We start from the raw sequence: 20,232 nt of genomic DNA, 5'->3' as shown, positions 1-20,232 counted from the left end.
TCCTTCGGTCCTCTTGGTATTGCAGTTAGATATATGCTAATTTTCTTGTTTCAGCAAGGTCACTTGATGCTGGGACTGTTCATTGCTACCAGAATTCATGCTTCTTGCCAGTGTAGCTGCAGTGTGAGGGAAGAACTGAACCCATGGCAGAGTATGGGAGCATTCTGTGCTTTACTGTTAGGATGGGCTCTTAGATATGAGCAAATGTGTGCTGATGTAGCTGCTTCCTGGGGTGGAAACCTAGTTGTTTTTCAAATGTAAAATTATTATTTTTTTGTGATACATATTCCTTTACTCTCGCAAGAAGTATTGAGCCTTATGATTTTAATCTCTTAAAAAATTTTGAAAGTCTAGCATGAAGTTTATGCCTGAGTAATGCCGCAGTTATCAGTAATGATTGCTGTAAATTTGAATGCAAGTTTCTTCTTCTCAGTTAACATAATCTCTCTGTGCTTGTCTCTGTCTCTTCCGTGATTTCAGTCTGGTGAGATTTGATCCGCTTGGACACTATTTACTCACAGCAATTGTTAACCCATCTAATCAGCAGGTAAGTTAGTCCAGCAGTTCCAACTCCATCTAAACTGTGAGTTATTTTCTAGACTAGTGCTCTAATTCTGATTATATTGGATTTTAATTCTCAATACCTAAGTCTTTCCAGTCAAGATTTAAAACTAGCTTCAGACTATATATTCAAAGTTACAGCCGTAATTTTTTTAAAAAAAATTTATCATCATCATCATCATCATTATTATTTATTAATTTTTTTTTTTAAAGATGACCGGTAAGGGGATCTTAACCCTTGACTTGGTATTGTCAGCACTGCACTCTCCCAAGTGATCTAACCGGCCAACCCTATATAGGGATCTGAACCTGTGGCCTTGGTGTTAACAGCACCACTCTCCCAAGTGAGCCATAGGCTGGCCCTTAATATTGTTATTTTTTTGTATTCTAAGATATTGTTGCAGAGCAGTTGGTGGGGAGGGGAGAGGAAAAGGGGGAAGGAAATAGGGTTGGAGAAGGAGGAAAGGTGGGGTGTGGTCAAGGCCCATGGCACCCCCCTCATTCCTGCATGGGAGACCAGGGGCTTCCAGCGACAGCTTGGTTGTTGCTGGTAAAGCCATAATCTTGACAGGAGAGTCAATCCTGAACCCCCTGAGTGATTGCCTCATTAGAAGTAACCCTCATCACCAGGCAGTGTTGGATAGCTTGTCACTCTGTGCCTCTGGCTGGTTGATATTTTGCTTCCCTGCACTGTTTTCCATGTCATGGAGATGACTTTTGTAAGAGAATTGGTTTGCCAGCTGTACTCATTCAGATATGTTGCTAATTGGAAGTGAACAATTTAATGCCATATGATGATTCTGAATCTGAAGCCAGTTAGGTCTTAGTGGGTAGACAGTTGTTGCCTACCTGTGAAGGTTGTTTTCCTTGGATGATTATTGGTAGTTTGTTTTTCTTGGTTTACTTGGAGGTTTAACTGCCTTGCTCTGCCCCCTTCCCCATGCTGGTCCACATTGCAGGGTGATGATGAACCAGAGATCCCAATAGATGGAACAGAATTATCCCACTACCGTCAGCGTGCCCTCCTGCAATCACAGCCAGTTCGCCGGACGCCTCTCCTCCACAATTTCCTGCACATGCTGTCCTCCCGCTCCTCTGGCATCCAGGTGGGAGAGCAAAGCACAGTGCAAGATTCTGCTACCCCCTCACCCCCACCGCCTCCCCCTCAGCCCTCCATGGAGCGCCCCAGGACTTCCGCTTACATCAGGCTCCGACAGCGGGTCAGTTACCCCACAGCTGAGTGCTGCCAGCACCTTGGGATCCTGTGCCTTTGCAGCCGTTGCTCTGGCACTCGAGTTCCTTCCCTCTTGCCACACCAGGACAGTGTGCCCCCTGCTTCTGCCAGGGCTACTACCCCTTCCTTTTCTTTTGTACAGACCGAGCCCTTCCATCCCCCGGAGCAGGCCTCATCAACGCAGCAGGACCAGGGCCTCCTGAACCGGCCGTCTGCCTTCAGTACAGTCCAGAGCAGCACTGCCGGCAACACGCTCCGCAACCTCAGTCTGGGTCCCACCCGTCGTTCTTTGGGAGGCCCTCTGTCTAGCCACCCTTCTAGGTATCACCGAGAAATAGCTCCTGGGCTGACAGGATCTGAGTGGACCCGGACAGTACTCAGTCTGAACTCCCGCTCTGAGGCGGAATCCATGCCCCCGCCCAGGACCAGTGCCTCTTCGGTGAGTTTGCTCTCTGTGCTGAGACAACAGGAAGGTGGCTCTCAGGCGTCTGTGTACACTTCAGCCACAGAAGGGAGGGGTTTTCCAGCATCAGGGTTGGCATCTGAGTCAGATGGAGGAAATGGCTCCAGCCAGAACAATTCAGGCAGCATTCGCCATGAGCTTCAATGTGACCTGAGACGCTTCTTTTTGGAGTATGACCGGCTTCAGGAGCTGGATCAGAGCCTGAGTGGGGAAGCTCCCCAGAACCAACAGGCCCAGGAAATGCTCAACAATAACATTGAATCTGAGAGGCCAGGCCCTTCCCACCAGCCCACCCCACACAGCAGTGAGAACAACTCCAACCTGTCCCGTGGCCACCTGAATCGCTGCCGTGCTTGCCACAATCTCCTGACCTTCAACAACGATACCCTGCGCTGGGAAAGAAGCACACCTAACTACTCCTCTGGCGAGGCTAGCTCCTCCTGGCAGGTCCCTAGTACCTATGAGGGCATGCCATCGAGTGGCAGCCAATTGCCACCTCTTGAGCGGACTGAGGGCCAAACGCCCAGCTCCAGCAGGCTGGAGTTGAGCGGCTCTTCTAGCCTGCAGGAAGAGAGGACTGTCGGGGTGGCCTTTAACCAGGAGACAGGCCACTGGGAAAGAATTTACACCCAGTCCAGCAGATCTGGAACTGTATCACAGGAGGCCTTACATCAGGACATGCCTGAGGAAAGCTCTGAGGAAGATTCACTCAGGAGGTAAGCAGTTTCTTTCCTGTCTTCTCTTGCATCCCTTACTTTTCTTCTTATATCTCTTCCTTCAGTTCTGTAGATGTTGTGGCTATATCTGGAGTGTCCAGGACCAGTGTTTCTGGTTCTGATCTCCCTATTGCATCTTCTTGGAAAATCTTGCTCTTGTAGCAGAGATAGGGTAAGACCTAGTGGTAGGAGTTAGTTGGCTGTGCTAGCACTATTTCTGGCTAAGCCCAAGGCTCTGGCTTTAGGTTTGAAAGGAGAGTGTAGATTAGGTTAGAGAGGCATGAGGAGATAGAACCACTGACTTTTTCTGCACTGTGTTTTGACCTTCTTGTAGGATTATATGTGCAGGACTAGTTATTGTGAGACAAGAAAATGTCCCAGAGTGCTTAAGAATCAGTAGTAAAGGAGAACCGTGATAAATATATTGGCTTTTCTTCGATCGTGTTGCTTTGGATAACTGTTCACCTCTTTATCCTTATCTTTTGGAACACTGTAGCTTGACAAAGGGAAAAGAAAAAAAAAACTATGTATACAAGGAAGGTTCTAATTTTTTTGGAGATATGTGCTTTTTTGGGGGGGGGGGGACCGGTAAGGGGATCGCAACCCTTGGAGTGGTGTCGTCCGCACCGCGCTCAGCCAGTGAGCGCACTGGCCATCCCTATATAGGATCCGAACCCGCGGTGGGAGCGCCACTGCGCTCCCATTGCCGCACTCTCCCGAGTGCGCCACGGGGTCGGTCCAAGGAGATATGTGCTTTTGGACAGCATTATTAGTTGCTTAGTTAAGATTCTTTGAATAGACCTTCCAATTGGACATTCACCTTGGGGTGGGGAAGAAGAATAATTTATGGAGGGAAGTTCTCTCCATACTTGGGTTGGCGTTCCAGCCAAATCTTTCATGGAAGAAACGGAGTGGGTGTAGTTGATCGCCCACCACATGTTCCATGTATGGCTGTATGCGCATCTATCTTGATTTATTAGGGACTTCTTTCTGTAATTTTGTAAAGGTCAAATCTAGCATAATCACCAAACTCCCAGAATATGCCTATTGGATCCAAACAGCATATTGCTCTGCATTATAGCCTCTGTTGAAAAAAACTGAAATTTCTCTGACATAAGCTTTTAACAAGGGTGGGAATATGGATTGTGTACATAACGTACTTGTTATTTTGGGAGGATGCTTTAGACAGTCACTCAGTAAGTATTAGTTGAATAGTTACAATTTTTCCAGCACCGTGCTAGGTACTATGGGGAATCCAAAAGAAGTGTAATACATGGTCTTTGCCCTGTGGAGTATACAGTATTATTGTGGAGGCAAGACCTATTTACATGGAACTTACCAAAAGTATAGATGAGCAAATGATTGATTTTATGGTACTGAGATGAAATGTAGTCTAATTTCAGAGAAAGGGAAGTGTCATCAAAAATCAAGTCTTGGGGCCCGCCCGTGGCTCACTCGGGAGAGTGCGGTGCTGATAACACCAAGGCCCCGGGTTCGGATCCCATATAGGGATGGCCGGTTCGCTCACGTGGGAGAGCATGGTGCTGACAACACCAAGTCAAGGGTTAAGATCCCCTTACCGGTCATCTTTTTTTAAAAAAAAAAAAAAAAAAAAAAAAATCAAGTCTTGAAAGATGAGTACGATTTGGAGACGGAAAGCCCTTTTTATTTTAGAGCAACAACACATACTAAGGGAGGAAAAGGTATGGTATATGCAGGATAGTAGTCAGTTACAGAGGGGCTTGGGGTAGGGAACAGAGGGAGACTTGGCTGGATGTGAAAGGTAGAGTAATAGGGGCTGTTGCTATGTCCTGTATGCCCATATATGATTGAGACTAGTTCTGGATCAACAGCTCCTAAATTCCTGGTTTTAGAATATTTTGCCTTATGAAATGGTCCACATCAGGAGCCTGGGACTCTGTTCTTCCTATTTGTCAAGAGAAGTGAGAAGGCAGCCAGCTCAGTGCCTGACAGGTAGTATAGGCCCTCAAAAAGTTTATTAAATTATTAAAGGTAGCCATAAAAAGACTGTCTTCCGTTATTGCTCTAAGAAGTCTAGCAGTTCCTGTTTCCAGCCCCTAGTTCCAGTGGGCTTCTGGTCAGTTTTTGTCCATCCTGCTCTAGCAGTCCCTCTTCCTGTTTGATAATAATTAGAAATACTAATTACTGAAGGTCTACTATGTGTTAGGTACTATGTTCTTGCTTTGAAATAATTATTTCTGATTTCCACAACAACTCTGTGCAAGGCAAGTCTTAAGTTTCCCCCCTACCAGTTGAGGAAAGTGAGGCTCAGAGAAGGCAGAGTTTCTTGTTGAAAGTCACATTATAGGTCTCTGAGTGAGGGAGTCTGGTCAGGATGACTAAAGACTTGTCCAAGCTGACCTCCATGGTATATTCCTTAATATGATAACCTCATTCACTTAAAGTGAATCACTTTTATTTTTCTTTTCTTTTAACTTTTTATTATGGAAATCTTCAAACATATATAAAAACTAAGAGAAAAGTATAATAAATGAACTACCGTATACCTATCACCCGCCTTCAGAAATTATCAGTGTTTGGCCAGCCTTCTTTCATCTATATTCCCCAACTCAGACATCATATAATTTTATCAATAAATGCTTCTGTTTCTCTAGAGTACTGCTGTCCAATAAAACTTTCTACAGTGATGGAAATGTTCAATATCTATGATGTCCGGTATGGTAGCTACTATCCTTATGTGGCTATTGAGCATTTGAGATGCTGCTAATATGATCTAAGGAACTGAATTTAATATTTAAAATTTTAATTAATTTAAATGTAAATAGCCACATGTGATTAGTGGCTACCACATCGTATACCTAAAATATTAATAATATTATCTTAATAAAGTGGGCCATTTAAAACCTAGAAACTAGGGCCGAGCCTGTGGCGCACTCGGTAGAGTGCGGCGCTGGGAGCGCGGCGACGCTCCCGCTGCGAGTTCGGATCCTATATAGGAATGGCCGGTGCGCTCACTGGCTGAGTGCTGGTCACGAGAAAAAAATAAATAAAATAAAATAAAATAAATAAAACCTAGAAACTATTAAGGATCTACCAAAAATGTTTGTTTAAATCTCCCCCCCACCGCCTGGAAACAAAAGGTATTTATGTGTTATAGTTTAAATAAAGTTCAAGAATTTAAAAATGTATATTGTAGAAATGAAGTCCCTTATCATCTTGCTGTAAGCAATGTTATATTTATGCTTTTTTCTCTTAAAATGTACAAATAATGTAGGATTCTCATTGTGAAATAGTATATTAATACAATAGTTACATTATTTATGGATTCACTTGTACATTTTTTTTTTTTTTTTTTTGAGGGGGGCGTTCTGGCTGGTACAGGATTCCAAACCCTTGACTGGAGTCTCCTTTAAATGAGCTGACTCAGAATGAGGTATATTGTAAAATATTCTTAGTGCACACACACATTAAAGAAAGGCCACCACTTCCTCAAAAATCGAGTGGCTGCATTCTGGTGTAAATCAATAATACAAACAGGTACTAACCTGCATCTTCTACTTACTACCTTCTAAAGGGGCTTGATAGTCTCTAGTTGATGGGCAAGCCCTTGCTTCTAATTTTCCAGCAGGTGTCACTCTTGGGCTGTTGCTGCTGCAAGGCTGGGGTGCCAGAGAAGAAAAGGTGGCCTTACTGTTTGCGTACCATGTTGGATCTTATAACAAAGCCTGTTTTTGTAGGTGACTGTTGTTACTAAGTGAGTGGCACTCACAAAAGGTGATTGTACTTGAAGGGAGAGTTCTTTGGCCTTATAGTGGGAGATAGGCTAAGGAGGTATGTTTTGATCCTTGGTGCTACTGGGATAATAAGTACACAGTATGTATTTCAGTAAAGCTCTATGCTGCTGAGTGGTAATAACCAGTACACAGTTTGTGTCCTTTTGCCTGTGGGCAGTGGACGGTGAGCTATCTGTGTAGACTGACCCTACCTTACAACTTCGGTGTCAGGCCCCTTGCTTCAATACAGGAAACTTCTTTTTTGGTCTGAGATGCAGAATCCATTAGAAGAAGAGGACGGTATTGTGGCCCCTTGCAGCAGGAGTCCCTTTACCTTTAAAGGCTGGTATTAGGAAGAGTTATTTAAGTGTCATCTTAAAACTGGAGGAAACCTAGAGCTTACTTAGTCCAGGTGCGCGCGCGCGCGCGCGTGTGTGTATGAGAAAACTTAGATACAGAGAGAGGAAATGACTTTTTTTTTTTTTTTTAAGATGACTGGTAAGGGGATCTTAACCCTTGACTTGGTGTTGTCAGCACCATGCTCTCCCAAGTGAGCTAACCAGCCATCCCTATATAGGGATCCAAACCCTTGGCCTTGGTGTTATCAGTACCACAATCTCCCCAGTGAGCCAAGGGCTGGCCCCAGGAAATGACTTTTTAAAGAGGTGCTTGTAGCAAAGGTGAGATTCAAACTCCTGGGTCCTGAAGAGGGCACCCTTCCTCTACTTCATGTCAAATTAGTGCTTTCAAAACAGCATTTTTCTGCATCAAAACCTCTGTTGCTGTGTGTAGATCATTGCCTGAAGGAGCTCTTCAGTCAGCTCTCATTGTAAAAAATTAGAAGTCTGGTAGATGATTTGTAACTGTTTCTGTAGAAATGCAACCAACAAAATGTTTCTAGGAGAAACAGTGTTTTAGTTATTTGTCCATAGAACTGCATTAATTAGTCCTTATAAAGTGATCCTACTTAGGGGGTGTTCATTGTTAAAGTATCAGCAACTGGAAGATCAAAATTGGTTTAAGTCTCCCCAACTAAATTGTTTCTGCATTCCTTTTCCTGATAGGTAACAAAGCCTTGGGTTTGGAGTATTTAGTGAGATTGAGTGTGATCTGAGAACTGTTGTCTTTTGATCTTTACTTTTCCCTTATGACAGATGAAGACTGGGAAGTACATTGATAGTCATAGAATAAAGTTTGGCCCAGAACATCAAAGGTTAGAGTTAGACGCACTCTTTGGATTTCTAAGTTTCTTAGACTTTTGTGAGGGAATTGCTTTGGAGTTTGAAACAGTGTGAAGGCTCTTGAGGCTTTGTGGGCCACCAGACTTATTTCATTCCTTAGCTCCAGTCACATGGAGATTCTCCAGTGAGCCCTCAGCCCAAGCATCATTGATAGAAGGAAATAAATAGGTATGTTTGCAGGGTGGTCATAGGTCCACAAGAGAGGGAAGGCAAAATTAGGAAAGTATTAGTCTTCTCAGCCTATTATAGAGAGGTATCCAACGTTGGTAGTTTTTTTGTGCCATATCCTAACTGGGTCTAAAGGGTTAATCTATCTAAAATCCCTCCCAGTTTCTTTGGATAGGGAGTATACTCAATTTATTATTCAAAACCTAGCAGAGCTGTCACCTTTTCCTTTGGGAAACTTTCCCTAAGTGCCCCAAACAATTACTTCCTCTTCTTTGCTGCTCTTGTCCTAGATACTTCTTTGTAATATTGGACTCATGACAGAAAATTAGTTGTTCACCTTTTTCTGTCAGTGAATTTCCTGAAGGAAGTGATTATGTCTGTATCCCTTACTGTACCTAGAATATGAGGGGTCTTCAAAAAGTTCATGGAAAGATTTGTATGATCTTTTAATTCCATTTTTCCATGAACTTTTTGAAGCACCCTCATACTACCTGGCATGCAGCAGACTAATGTTTGTTAATAAAGAAATGTTTGTTGACTTGAATAAAAGGAATTGCAATTACATTCCCTATGATTTAGTATGCAATACAAATCCTATCCGGCTTTTTTGATAAAAGATATGAAATGACCTATTATTATATCACATCCTTTAGTCTTTACAGACAGTCATAGGCTCAATAAGTACTTGCTGAGTAGATGAAATGGCATTACCTAGTGTTGTGCATGGAAGACACACCTATCATGACTTGAGCTTAGTGACCTATAATTTGTTCCTCTAATGTTCCACTGTTGTGCCACATTCCTAACTTGTGAATTGGTTGTCCTGAAGCCAGTAATAAGTCTATTGAACCTGGTCAGCTGTCCTTTATATTGTCTCCACACTGACAACTCCAGGCCTGCTCCTTCCTTGAATGTGCTGGCATCATGTACAACTTCCTCTTGAGAGCAATTTGTTGGTCTTGAGACTAACTTGTTGCCATGTCGGTAATATTACTATCTCTGCCAGTCAGTGCTGTTGGTATTTTTTTTCTCCTTAAGAATTCTTCTGCAGTCTCAATAAAGGTATATTTGGTTTTGATATAGGCCAAGTTAGATGTGGATAATCCAGACTAAATATGAAGGATCTGTTTCCCATGGTGCTTTATTTTTCTTTTAGTTTTTTGTGGAAGGCTTTCACTGGATTTGCTTAGAAGTAGGATGTTTACGGTTTGAGAATGTGTGCTCTTATCTTTGTTTGGTTTTGGAGTCTGAGCATCATTAGAATGAATCTTTTTCAATTCTGAGATGATTTCAATTCTTTTTTTCTTGTGGTGGGCAGAAGCCTTATGTTAAGAGGAAGTTAGGCTTTACCTTTAATTATGCATGGTGTGAATAATTGCCCCCCCCAAAAAAAAAATTAGTGAAATTGTTGTCTTTGGTATTCAAGGTACAATAAACCTTCCTAACTTTTGAGTTCTTCTTACTCAAAAGTTTGACATTTAAGGACAAAGAATAGAGAAGAATCTTCAACCAAGAGAATTTCATTTGTGGTATGGGGCAAATCATGACTTGTTCTTGGAGAAGTGAGAGACCAGGTATTAGGAAATCCGAAAGGAGACAAGGCCTGTGGTGGAATCAAGTGATTTAGTTTACGAGAGGTAAGGGAAGTGTAAAGCCAGGCCTTAAAGGAGGAGCTAAGAAGTATGTACAGGGCTGCCCCATGTGTGAATTTGGCTCTTATTTTAACCCTGAGAGTCAGGCTTGTAAAATAATTACTCTGTGATTGATCAATTCATTAATTTGTTCAGTTAACAAATATTCACTAATCACCTACTGTGTTCCAGGTACTAGAGTATAGCTGGAGCACAGCAAGGAATGGAGTGATAGAAGATGAAGTTGGAGAGGTGATGAATGAGATTATGCAGGGTTGTCTAAGCCATTTAAGGGATTTTACTTCTTTCTGTGAGTGATTTAGGAAGTCATCAGAAGTGGAATAGCATGATTTTACTTGCATTTTAAAAGGATTACTATGGCTGCTTATGGAAAATAGACTAAGGAGACTCTGCTAAGTGGGGTAAATTAAAGTTAGGCCAACCTTGGAGCTGGCTGGTTAGCTCAGTTGGTTAGAGCATAGTTACCCTGTACTGGCCAGCCATCAAAAAAAAAAAAAAAAGTTAGGCCAACCTCACACACCTTTAGATTAATTTATGTCTTGAGACTGGTGAAAATCAGGAGGGAGGAGTCACTGACTCTGTTTCAGAATAAGAAAGACCTTAAAGGTTTAGATGAAGAGCTGCTGAATAATGAATGCATTAATGAATGAATCAACAGGTCAGTCAATCCTCTTAGCAGGCATATTACCTGCAACAGCAACCCTCTACTTCCCCCCAACCCCAAAATAAGAAGGTGTGTTATTAAAACTGAGGAAGGGAGAGTCTGAAAAATTTAGAGTGGACAAGGGGTCATAAATGGAAATGAAATGCCTGTCTTTTGCTGCTTACAAAACTAATGCAAATTTATTTGTAAAAAATCAAACATTACGGAAATGTGCAGTTATAGAAAGTGAATGTCCTCTGCAGAGCCACTGCTTAGAGGTAACTACTGCTAACGGTTTGTGTGTTACTCCAGAATTTTTTCCTATGCAAATGAAGACATTTTTTATTTGTACAAATGGAATTATACCAAATCTGCTTTTCTGCCATTTACTTATTTCCTTATGTATCATGGACATTCTTCCATGCTGATATTCTTTTTTACAGTGTCACTGTATTCCAACAGTTGGATGCACCCTAATTAAACCACTCCCCTGTTGATAGAATTTGGATTGTTGCTGTTTCACAATGCTGCAGCATCTTTGCATACTTGTGCAAGTGTTTCTAGAGGGTGAATTTCTAGAAGTGGAATTGCAATGCTGAAGAGTATGAATGTTGTTAATGGCAAGTGAAAATTAATTATATAATATTCATTCTTACTAACTGAGGATGCATAAAATATTCCCTATTAGTGGTTCATAATTTTATTTTATTGAACATAATTTCATAAATTTCATAATTTTATAGATTGGGACTCCTAATCCTGTCTTTTTCCCCCATAAGTTCTTAAATTTCTCAGTAGTAAGTTCTACTACTGGATTTTCTTTCTTTTTTTTTTGTTTTTTTTTGTTTTTTTTACATTCTAAGATGTAGTTGCAGAGCATTTTAGGGGGAGAGGGAGAGGGGCCGGGGGAGGGGGGTAGGGTGAGTAGAAGAGGAAGTGGGGGCATGGTCGAGGTCCATGGCACCCACCTCATTCCGGCAGGGGAGCTCAGGGGACTTCTGGCAACAGCTTGGTCGTGGCTTGGCTGGATGTGGACTTTGGAGGGGTGTGGCTGAGGCCCTTGGGCCACCCACACCAACCTGGGACCCAGGGTTGCTTCCAGCGTTGGCCTGGTGGACATCACTGGGCTAGATGTGGATGTGGTGCTACTGCTGGATTTTCAGGAACCTCTTCCTCAGGGTTCAGAATGACTTCTGTTTTATTAATTCTAAATATCTGCCGCCTGGAGGTGTTAGTGTACTTTTCTTCTATGAGGAAAATGTAGACTGTTCCATCTCTGACATTCACTTATATACTGGCTTTGGGCCATGTAGTCTTCCGTGTTTTGTTAAATGATTGGGAGAATACAGGCATCTCTTTCCTTCCTCATGATAAGGCAGAAACAGTTAGATATTCAACTTGTTTGTTGTCAGAGGTCGTTAGGCGACCTGTTTCTCTCTGAAAATATGGGGGCGACGATAAGGTGGAGGAAAGATACCATTGCTGTTAATTTTTTTCACTTTTACTGCTCACCTGCCCAACTAGGTCACTCTATGTTTGAGCCTCTTTGAATTGAGTGTGATCCCTGCTCTTCTCTCTGTATCAGGGGTTGGCAAACTTTTTCTGTAGTGCAAGATAGTGAATATTTTAGGCTTTGTAGGCCGTACAGTCTCTGTTGCAACTATTCAACTTTGCTATTGCAGCTCGAAAATATGTAAATGAATGAGTGTGGCTGTGTTCCAATAAAACTTTATTTATGGAAACAAAATTTTTTTGGTATAATTTTCATGTGTCATGAAAAATCTTTTGATGCTTTTCAACCGTTTAAGAAGATAAAAACCGTTATTAGCTCATGGGCTGTACAAAAACAGGCCAGGCAGGGGGCCACCTCTGGCCTGCAGGTTGTAGTTTGTCAGCCTCTGCTTTATATGAACATGATTTGGAAAAGAGTCAGGTGCTAGAGTAATAGGAGGCATTATGACAATGAAGGCTCAGAAGAGGTAGGTGGGGGACTCCTGAACTTATTCTTGCTCTCAGTACTTTGGACTAGATGCCCTAAGTATTGGCTCTTGTGGGATTGTTTGATGGTTAAGAGCAGGCATAAGTGCATAAAGAATTTCATGTTTCCTGTGCTGTCTGCCCTGAAGCAAGGCTCTCTGGCATCACTTAATGTCCTTCTTGGGAATTGCGTGCAAGTGAGGAGGTTTGCCCTGGTTGGGAGTATATGAGCCTCCGGGTCTTCCAGGCAGTAGAGTATGCTTGACAGGCAGCTCTTCCCCCAGTCAGGTTAGATTAGCACCAATTAGGCCGATCTAAATTATTCCTCATCATCCCTCTTTCTGGGGCTGAATGGTGTAGAGTGGGCTGTGTGCTTTGTATACACACTGAAATGGGAAAAGATGTAATCACTTCTGTCAGTGCAGGGTGTTGGAATGGTAGGGGGGCTATGATGGAATCTATATGTGTGCAGCAAATACATTAGGAACAATTTCCCATGTACTCAATCTTCCCCCTTCAGATCCCTTTCTCTACTGTATCTATTCAGAGTACTGCTCTAAAGGGTGCGTTGGAGGTTTTTCCAAGACAATAATGCCAGGTGTATGGGGTTCTGTTTGCATAATATATTTTGCTTATTGTAATTGGTTCCAGCCCATTAGAGCTGTGCGGGTAGCTTCCCCTCCTCTTTCTGGATTTCTTATATATTTATTTGGGGTAGGGGGGCAGCGGGCAGGATCCAGTACATCTTATTTCTGCTCTTTCTTGGTAGCAACATGTTTGGATGAGCCACCAACTGGATTACATTAACCCAGAGATTGCAAAATAGTCCTCAGGTATGTTTGTTTAGCCCTCACAATGATTCTGAAAATTTCAGTTTTTGCACATAAATCCAGATTTCTGGATTCAACTGAAACAAAATTAGGTCTGGCAACACTGGCTTGTATTCCCACATAATAATAATTGGTAAGAGTTGAGTAGCTGTTGCCCCTTAAGTCAAGGCATGGACTTTCTTTTCTTTTCTTTTTTTTTTTTTTTAAAGATGACTGGTAAGGGGATCTTAACCCTTGACTTGGCGTTGTCAGCACCACGCTCTCCCAAGTGAGCCACGGGCTGGCCCTAAGGCATGGACTTTCTTTATGCCTTAGTCTACACTAGGCTGATGTCATGTTTTCTACTTAAGTTCGACTTTGTGTCGTGATCATTGCCTTAACTCAAGCAAAATATATTAATGGTTAGGTGTCAGCATCTCCTAAGTGCTCTACCACTCAGCTCCACTAGGGGGAGGCACTGGACATTGCAGTACCCTCTCCTCTGCCCCACCCATTCTGCCTAATTCACTTACAGGGGCTTCCCTGCTGGCTGTAGGCTGACATGCTGACAGTCCCCTTACCTGAGAAGCTGCCTGATCTTTTAATAGAAACAATTAACAAACTCCTCCTCTGTTTCCAAAGGGGGAGAGTTGGGGTTCCAAGCTTATTTGCTGGATGGGACTCACATGTGCAGTATAAGAGCAACCTTTTGGACTATGTAAATGGACTATGTAAAATATTGGAGAAGAATGCCTGCACCTCTCCCTGTGAGGTGAGTTCCAGTGAAAAGGCTACATGACTTAGGTGTCACTTGCCAGGAAATTAAAATCAAGTTAGAGTGGGAGTAGAAAATTGTAATAATAAAGGAATCAAAGGCTGAAAGTATGACCTTGTCATAGAAGGAGAATTGCAAATTGTTAACATTGTGCCCTTTTCCTTTGCTACATCAGAGGATATGAGTGTGAATCTTTTTGCCTCTTCTGTCTCTACCTCCCTGTTGTCCCCTTGGATTATTTCACTACAGCAAAGTGGCTTTTTTATCCTTTCCTTTCTTTGTTCTGGTGTCAGATGTAACCCCCCCCCTTTTTGTCTTTATGTGTGTGTGTGGTAAAAAAATGCATAACATAGATTTACTCTCTTAACAATTATAGTATTGCTAACTATGCACATTGTTGTACAATAGATCTCCAGAACTTTTTCATCTTGCATTACTGAAACTCTCCACCCATTGAACAACAATTCCTGTTTCCCCCTCCTCCAAGCCCCTGTAGACCACCGTTCTACTTTCTGTTTCTATGAGTATGATTACTTCCTCTTATAGGTAGAATCATGCAGCATTTGTCTTTTTGTGATTGGCTTCTTTCACTTAGCATGATGTCTTCAAGGTTCATACACGCTGTGGCATGTATCAGAGTTTCCTTCTTTTTAAAGGTTGAATAATATTTCATTCTATGTGTATAGCACATTTTCTTTATCCATTCATCTATCAGTGGGACATTTTAGGCTGCTTCCACATTTTGGCTATTTTGAATAATGCTGCAGTGAACATGAGTGTGCAAATATCTCTTCAAGTTCCTATTTTTAAAGCCTTTGGATGTATACCCAGAAGTGGAATTGCTGGATCATATGCTAGTTCTATTTTTAATTGTTTGAGGAACCTCTATACTGTTTTTCATAGCAACTGAACCATTTTACAGTCCCACCAATAGTGCACAAGGTTTCCAACTTCTTCACATACTTGCTGGTGCTTGTTATTTTCTATTTTTTTTTTTTTTTTATAGTGGCCATCCTAACTGGTGTGAGGTGATAAATAATTGTGGTTTTTTTTTTTTTTTTTTTTTTTTAAAGATGACCGGTAAGGGGATCTTAACCCTTGACTTGGTGTTGTCAGCACCATGCTCACCCAGTGAGCAAACCGGCCATCCCTATATGGGATCCAAACCCGTGGCCTTGGTGTTATCAGCACTGCAGTCTCCCGAGTGAGCCACAGGCCGGCCCAATAATTGTGGTTTTGATTTGCATTTCCCTAATGATTAGTGATGTTGAGCATCTTTTCATATGCTTGTTGGCCATTTGTGTATCCGTGTTGGAGAAATGTGTTTTCAGTTCTTTGCCCATTATTTAATATAGTTTGTTGTTATTGAGTTGTAGGAGTTCTTTATATACTCTGGATTTGTTTAACATTTTCTGGCAGCTGGATAACTCTTGACCTTGGTGTTATCAACACCATGCTCTAACCAACTGAACTAACTAGCCAGCCTGTATTTTGGATATTAACCTCTTATCTGATATATGGTTGGCAAGTATTTTCTGTCTTCCATAGGTTGCTTTTTCACTCTGTTGATTGTTTCCATTGCTGCCCAGAAGTTTTAAAGTTTGATTATAGTCTAATTTGTTTATTTTTGCTTTTGTTGCCTGTGCTTTTGATGTCTAAGAAATCATTCCCCATTCCAGTGTCATGAAGGTTTTCCCTTATGTTTTCTTCCAGGAGTTTTATGGTTTTGAGTCTTACATTTAGTCTTTAATCCATTTTGAGTTAATTTCTGTATATGGTGTAAGATAAAGGTCCATCTTCATTCTTTTGTATATGGATGTTCAGTTTTCCCAGCACCATTTGTTGAAGAGACCGTTGTTTTCTTATTTTATAGTCGTGGCACCCTTATCAAAGATCATTTGACCATAAACTTGAGCATTTATTTTGGGTTTTTCTATTTTGTTCCATTAGTCTATATGTCTGTCTTTATGTCAGTGTCATACTGTTTTGATTACTGTAGCTTTGTAATGTGTTTTGAAATCAGGAAGTCTGAGGCCTCCAACTTTGTTGTTCTTTCTCAAGATTGTTTTGGCTATTTGGGGTCCTTTGAGATTCCATATGAAATTTAAGATTTTTTTCCTATTTCTACCAAAAATGCCATTGAGAATTTGATAATGATTACCTTAAATCTGTAGATTGCTCCTAAGTATTTTATTTATTTATTTATTTTTGGTGATATTGTAAATGGGATTGTTTGCTTTTTCTTTTTCTTTTTTTGGCCCATGTAATCCTTTTAAAATTTAAATCAAGAAGGAACTCTTTTTTTTCTTTAAACTTCAGCAATTATGTATCTTATCAGAAGTCTAGCATTCTTTCTTCTCTGCATGCTTTCCTGATTCCTTTTTACTCTTGTCTCTTGTCACTTTTCAGAAAGAATTCAGGTAGTAGCTGGGTTGGTGATTTCTGTAAGCTCCCTGAAGGCAAAGGACCATAGCTGTCATATTCATTCTAACAGAGCTGTTGAATTTTTAGACCCTTACAGAGCCACTAAATTTGTTAAATAGTATACTATACTAATAGTATAGTGTTAAATAGTACTATTGTGTGTGTGATAAGGTCAGAGGGATAGAGGTAGATACTTCAAAATGTGTTTATTGTGAGACCTGCAGAAGTGTTAGAGGTAACCTTTGGAAAGCTCTTGGGGCAATATCTTTGGCCAGTGGTTCTCAAAGTTTGGTTCCCCAAACCAGGAACATCAGCATCTCCTGGGAACTTGTTACAAGTGCGAGTTTCTAGGTTCACCCCAAGTCTACTGCATCAGAAACTGCGAGGAAGGGGGAGGCAGGGATTGCAATCTGCCTGCATTTTTAAGAAGCTCTTCAGGTGATTCTGTTCCACACTAAAGTTAGAGAACACTGTTTTAGACCATCTAGGAACTCATTGGCACCATCTCCCCCACTGTCCCCTGTCTCTCAAAAACCTCTGTAGTATACAGGGATCTCCTTGCATTATTCATTACCTTTTTTTCCCCCTTTGCTCCCGTCCCATGTGATTCAGTGCTGTTTTAACTCTCAGTCTCCTTAGCTTCCCTTTCTTCTCTCTTCTTGTAACTTATTCTGATAGAAAGTTTTGGGGTTGAGCAACACTGGGTTCGAATCCTGGCTGTACTGTGTGACCTTGGGAAGGTTAAGTATCCTGTCTGAACCTCAGTTTCCTCAATTGTAAAATTATTAAGAGGGTTAAATGAGATAAAGCATCAGTTGATTTTACAAGTTTAGATGCTCCAGAAATGCCAGCTCTTTTCTCCTTTTCCTTGTCATTACTATGCTTAAAAAAAAAATGATGATGATAGTTGGTTAGAGTGCAGTGTTGTAATACCACAGTTAAGGTTTGGATCTCCACGTTGGCCAGATACCAAAAAAAAAAAAAAAGTCTCTTCTGCCGTGACATACTCCCTGCATGTCATTTTTTTTTTTTCCCTCTCTGCTAGTATCAGTTTCTGGACTTCAGGCCTTTTGGGATATCTGTGACACCTCACCATATAAAATTGGAGTTAACTGAGTACATAGAAAAGTGAGGTGCCTTAAAAAGGGAAAATAAGGCAAGGCTGTTGTGATAGGGTGAATGTTGTTTCCTCCCATTAGCCATTTGCAACAGACACAAAAAGGTTTTATTTTAGGAAGTTTGATAACACAGGAAGTAGTTTGGTCCATAGCAAAGGAATAGTATATTATCCTCATTTTTCCTGTACTCTTTTGTAGTGATTTGTGCAAAAGAAACTTGTCCTGTCTCTTGATAATGGAGAGAGCACAACTAGTCTTAATTTCCCAAATTCTAGGGCCACTTTCTTCATTGAGAGGTAGCCATCCAGGGCAGAAGTATGTTTCAGAAAGATGGAGATCCCGATTGGGTTAAGTAGGAGAGAGCAGCAAGTCTTTCTAAATTGACATTGACCCTTCTGACCAGTACTGAACTTCATGCTTTAGACACATTGAGCAAGTTTGCACTGAATTTTATTGTTTTATGATCTGTTCTCAAATGTCTTTTTTTGGAGGGGAGGGGGACGAGAAGCCAGTGTTCCTTTGAGGAGAGATGTGATTACTTTAGGGCTGTAGCTGTAAATTAATTTCATGGACTTAGTTCTAATGCTGTTATTGTGACTAGCTTGATAGCTCTACAAGATAAGGAACTATGTCATTCGTGTATTGATGCATAACAAACTACACACCAAAACTTAATGACTTAAATCCACCATTTTATTATCTTTCAGGGTTCTTTGGATAAACTGGCCTCAGTTGGGAAGTTCTTCTGCTGGTCTTGCTTGGGTTCTCTCGAGAGTAATCTGGAGGCTCAGTTGGGACAGCTAGGCCTCTCTCCCTCTCCATGTAGTCTCAGGGGCTTATCTCTCTACTTGGCATCTCCATTACAGTAGCCAGACTTCTTACATAGCAGCTTAAGGATTCCAAAAGTGACAGTTCTAAGAAGTAGAAGCTTCCAGTTCTTTTAAAAGGGTAGGCCTAGAGCTGCCTAAGCTTGCCACATTATCTTGGTTAAAGCAAGTTGTAGACTTGTCTAGATTCAGTGTGGGAGGAGACTATACAAGGGCAAGAATACCAAGAGATAATGTTTCTTTGGGGTCTGTCTTTGGAAACTAACTACTACAGGGACTTTATTTTATTTTATTTATTTATTTTTAAAAAAGATGACCAGTAAGGGGATCTTAACCCTTGGCTTGGTGTTGTCCGCACCACGCTCTCTGAAGTGAGCTAACCGGCCATCCCTATATAGGGATCCGAACCCGCGGCCTTGGTGTTATCAGCACCACACTCTCCCAAGTGAGCCATGGGCTGGACCTGGGACTTTATTTTATATAGTACTAATACATAGACAATAGGAGGCACTCAGTATTTGTAGTTTGAAACAATGGTTTGATGGACCAACAGACAAATTGGTGGATGGATGCCTGAGTGTTCTTGTTGGTTAGCTTGGATGGGGCTAATGTGATTCTCAGGGCTCAGGTACCCATATTTATGCCTTTACAGTATTCATCCTTCTTCAACACATGCCTTTCTTTCTGACAAAGCATAGTGACTTTTTTAGGCATAGTGACTTGAGTGGCCAGAGAGCCTCATATTCCTTGCAAATATTTTGGGAGCTGTAATACAAGGGAAAGAAAATAATGGCTATTTATTGGACTGTGTGCTGGCTCCTGTACTTTACATATGTTCGTACTTAATCATGACAATCTTGTGAAATAGGGATTTCCCCTCAAATGTGGAAGCTGAGGATAATGAACTTGTCCAAGGTCACATAGCTAGTGACACAAGATGGAATTTAAACTATAATCTGTCGGGCCGGCCCTGTGGCACACTCGGGGGAGTGTGGCGCTGGGGGCGTAGCAGCGCTCCTGCCGCGGGTTCAGATCCTATATAGGGATGGCCGGTGTGCTCACTGGCTGAGCACAGTGTGGCCGGTCATAAAAAAGACAAAAAGAAAAAAAAAAAAAAAAGTAAAGTAAACTATAATCTGTCTGATTCTAAAGTTTAAACCCCAAATTGCCTCATAATTTAGTTATTCAGTTTCTCTTGATTACTCTCAGATCATTAAGGTATATCAGAGGGTTTCTCAATAGCAGCACTATTGACATTTGGGGCTGGATAATTCTTTATTGTAGGAGGCTGTGCATTGTAGGATATTTAGTAGTATTCCTGGCCTTTACCTACTAGATGCCAGTAGCACTTCCTCCGCCCGCCCAGTTGCAGCAACCAAAAATGTCTCTAGATATTGCCCAGTGTCGCCTAGGGAGAACCTCCCACTCCCATCCCTCTCCCCTTTTGAAAACCACTGATAAATTATTTTATGATTTGCTGTCCTTTGATCTTACCGTTTTATTAATATAACATCTCACAAGGCACTGGCAGTAGCTTCAAACCATCTTATTCTTATAATAGTTATGTAGTACTGCCTGGTTGTGATGGTCTTGAGTCATGCCTTTCTCTCATTTCCTCTCCTCTTTTGCCTTGTCTTTTTTTCTTTTGTCTTTGATTCCCTTAAATAAAGTGCAGCTGGGTAAAGTGGTGTTTGTAAGGACTTTTTACACAGGTATCGATTCAGTAAGTTATTCAGATCTCTGAGATTATAGCCATTAGTGCTGGTAAAAAGAAGGCAATTTATATCTTCTAATTATAGTAGAGGGGGGAAATGCATAATTTTTAGCAAGCTGGGAATTGAATGACTTCCAGACTCTTCAGAGTTAATC

General features: G+C 41.4%; 1 protein-coding gene across 7 annotated transcripts in view; it reads left to right on the top strand.

Moving 5' to 3' along the window:
• AMBRA1 (autophagy and beclin 1 regulator 1) overlaps positions 1-20,232 on the top strand; it is a 165,324-nt gene that overhangs the window by 34,828 nt on the left and 110,264 nt on the right. For 4 of the 7 annotated variants that reach the window (XM_063094030.1, XM_063094032.1, XM_063094031.1 and 1 more), the window contains exons 6-7: positions 481-547; positions 1,521-2,974. In XM_063094030.1, coding sequence (XP_062950100.1) covers positions 481-547; positions 1,521-2,974 — 1,521 coding nt within the window. The remainder of the gene's footprint in view (positions 1-480; positions 548-1,520; positions 2,975-20,232) is intronic. The other 3 variants (XM_063094035.1, XM_063094034.1, XM_063094033.1) reach the window with 1 other exon arrangement.

Source organism: Cynocephalus volans, chromosome 4 (assembly GCF_027409185.1).
Source record: "Cynocephalus volans isolate mCynVol1 chromosome 4, mCynVol1.pri, whole genome shotgun sequence".
NCBI classification, from domain to species: domain Eukaryota; kingdom Metazoa; phylum Chordata; class Mammalia; order Dermoptera; family Cynocephalidae; genus Cynocephalus; species Cynocephalus volans.
The sequence above is the reverse complement of the archived record's forward strand: the minus strand, read 5'-3'. Positions and strand labels throughout refer to the sequence as shown.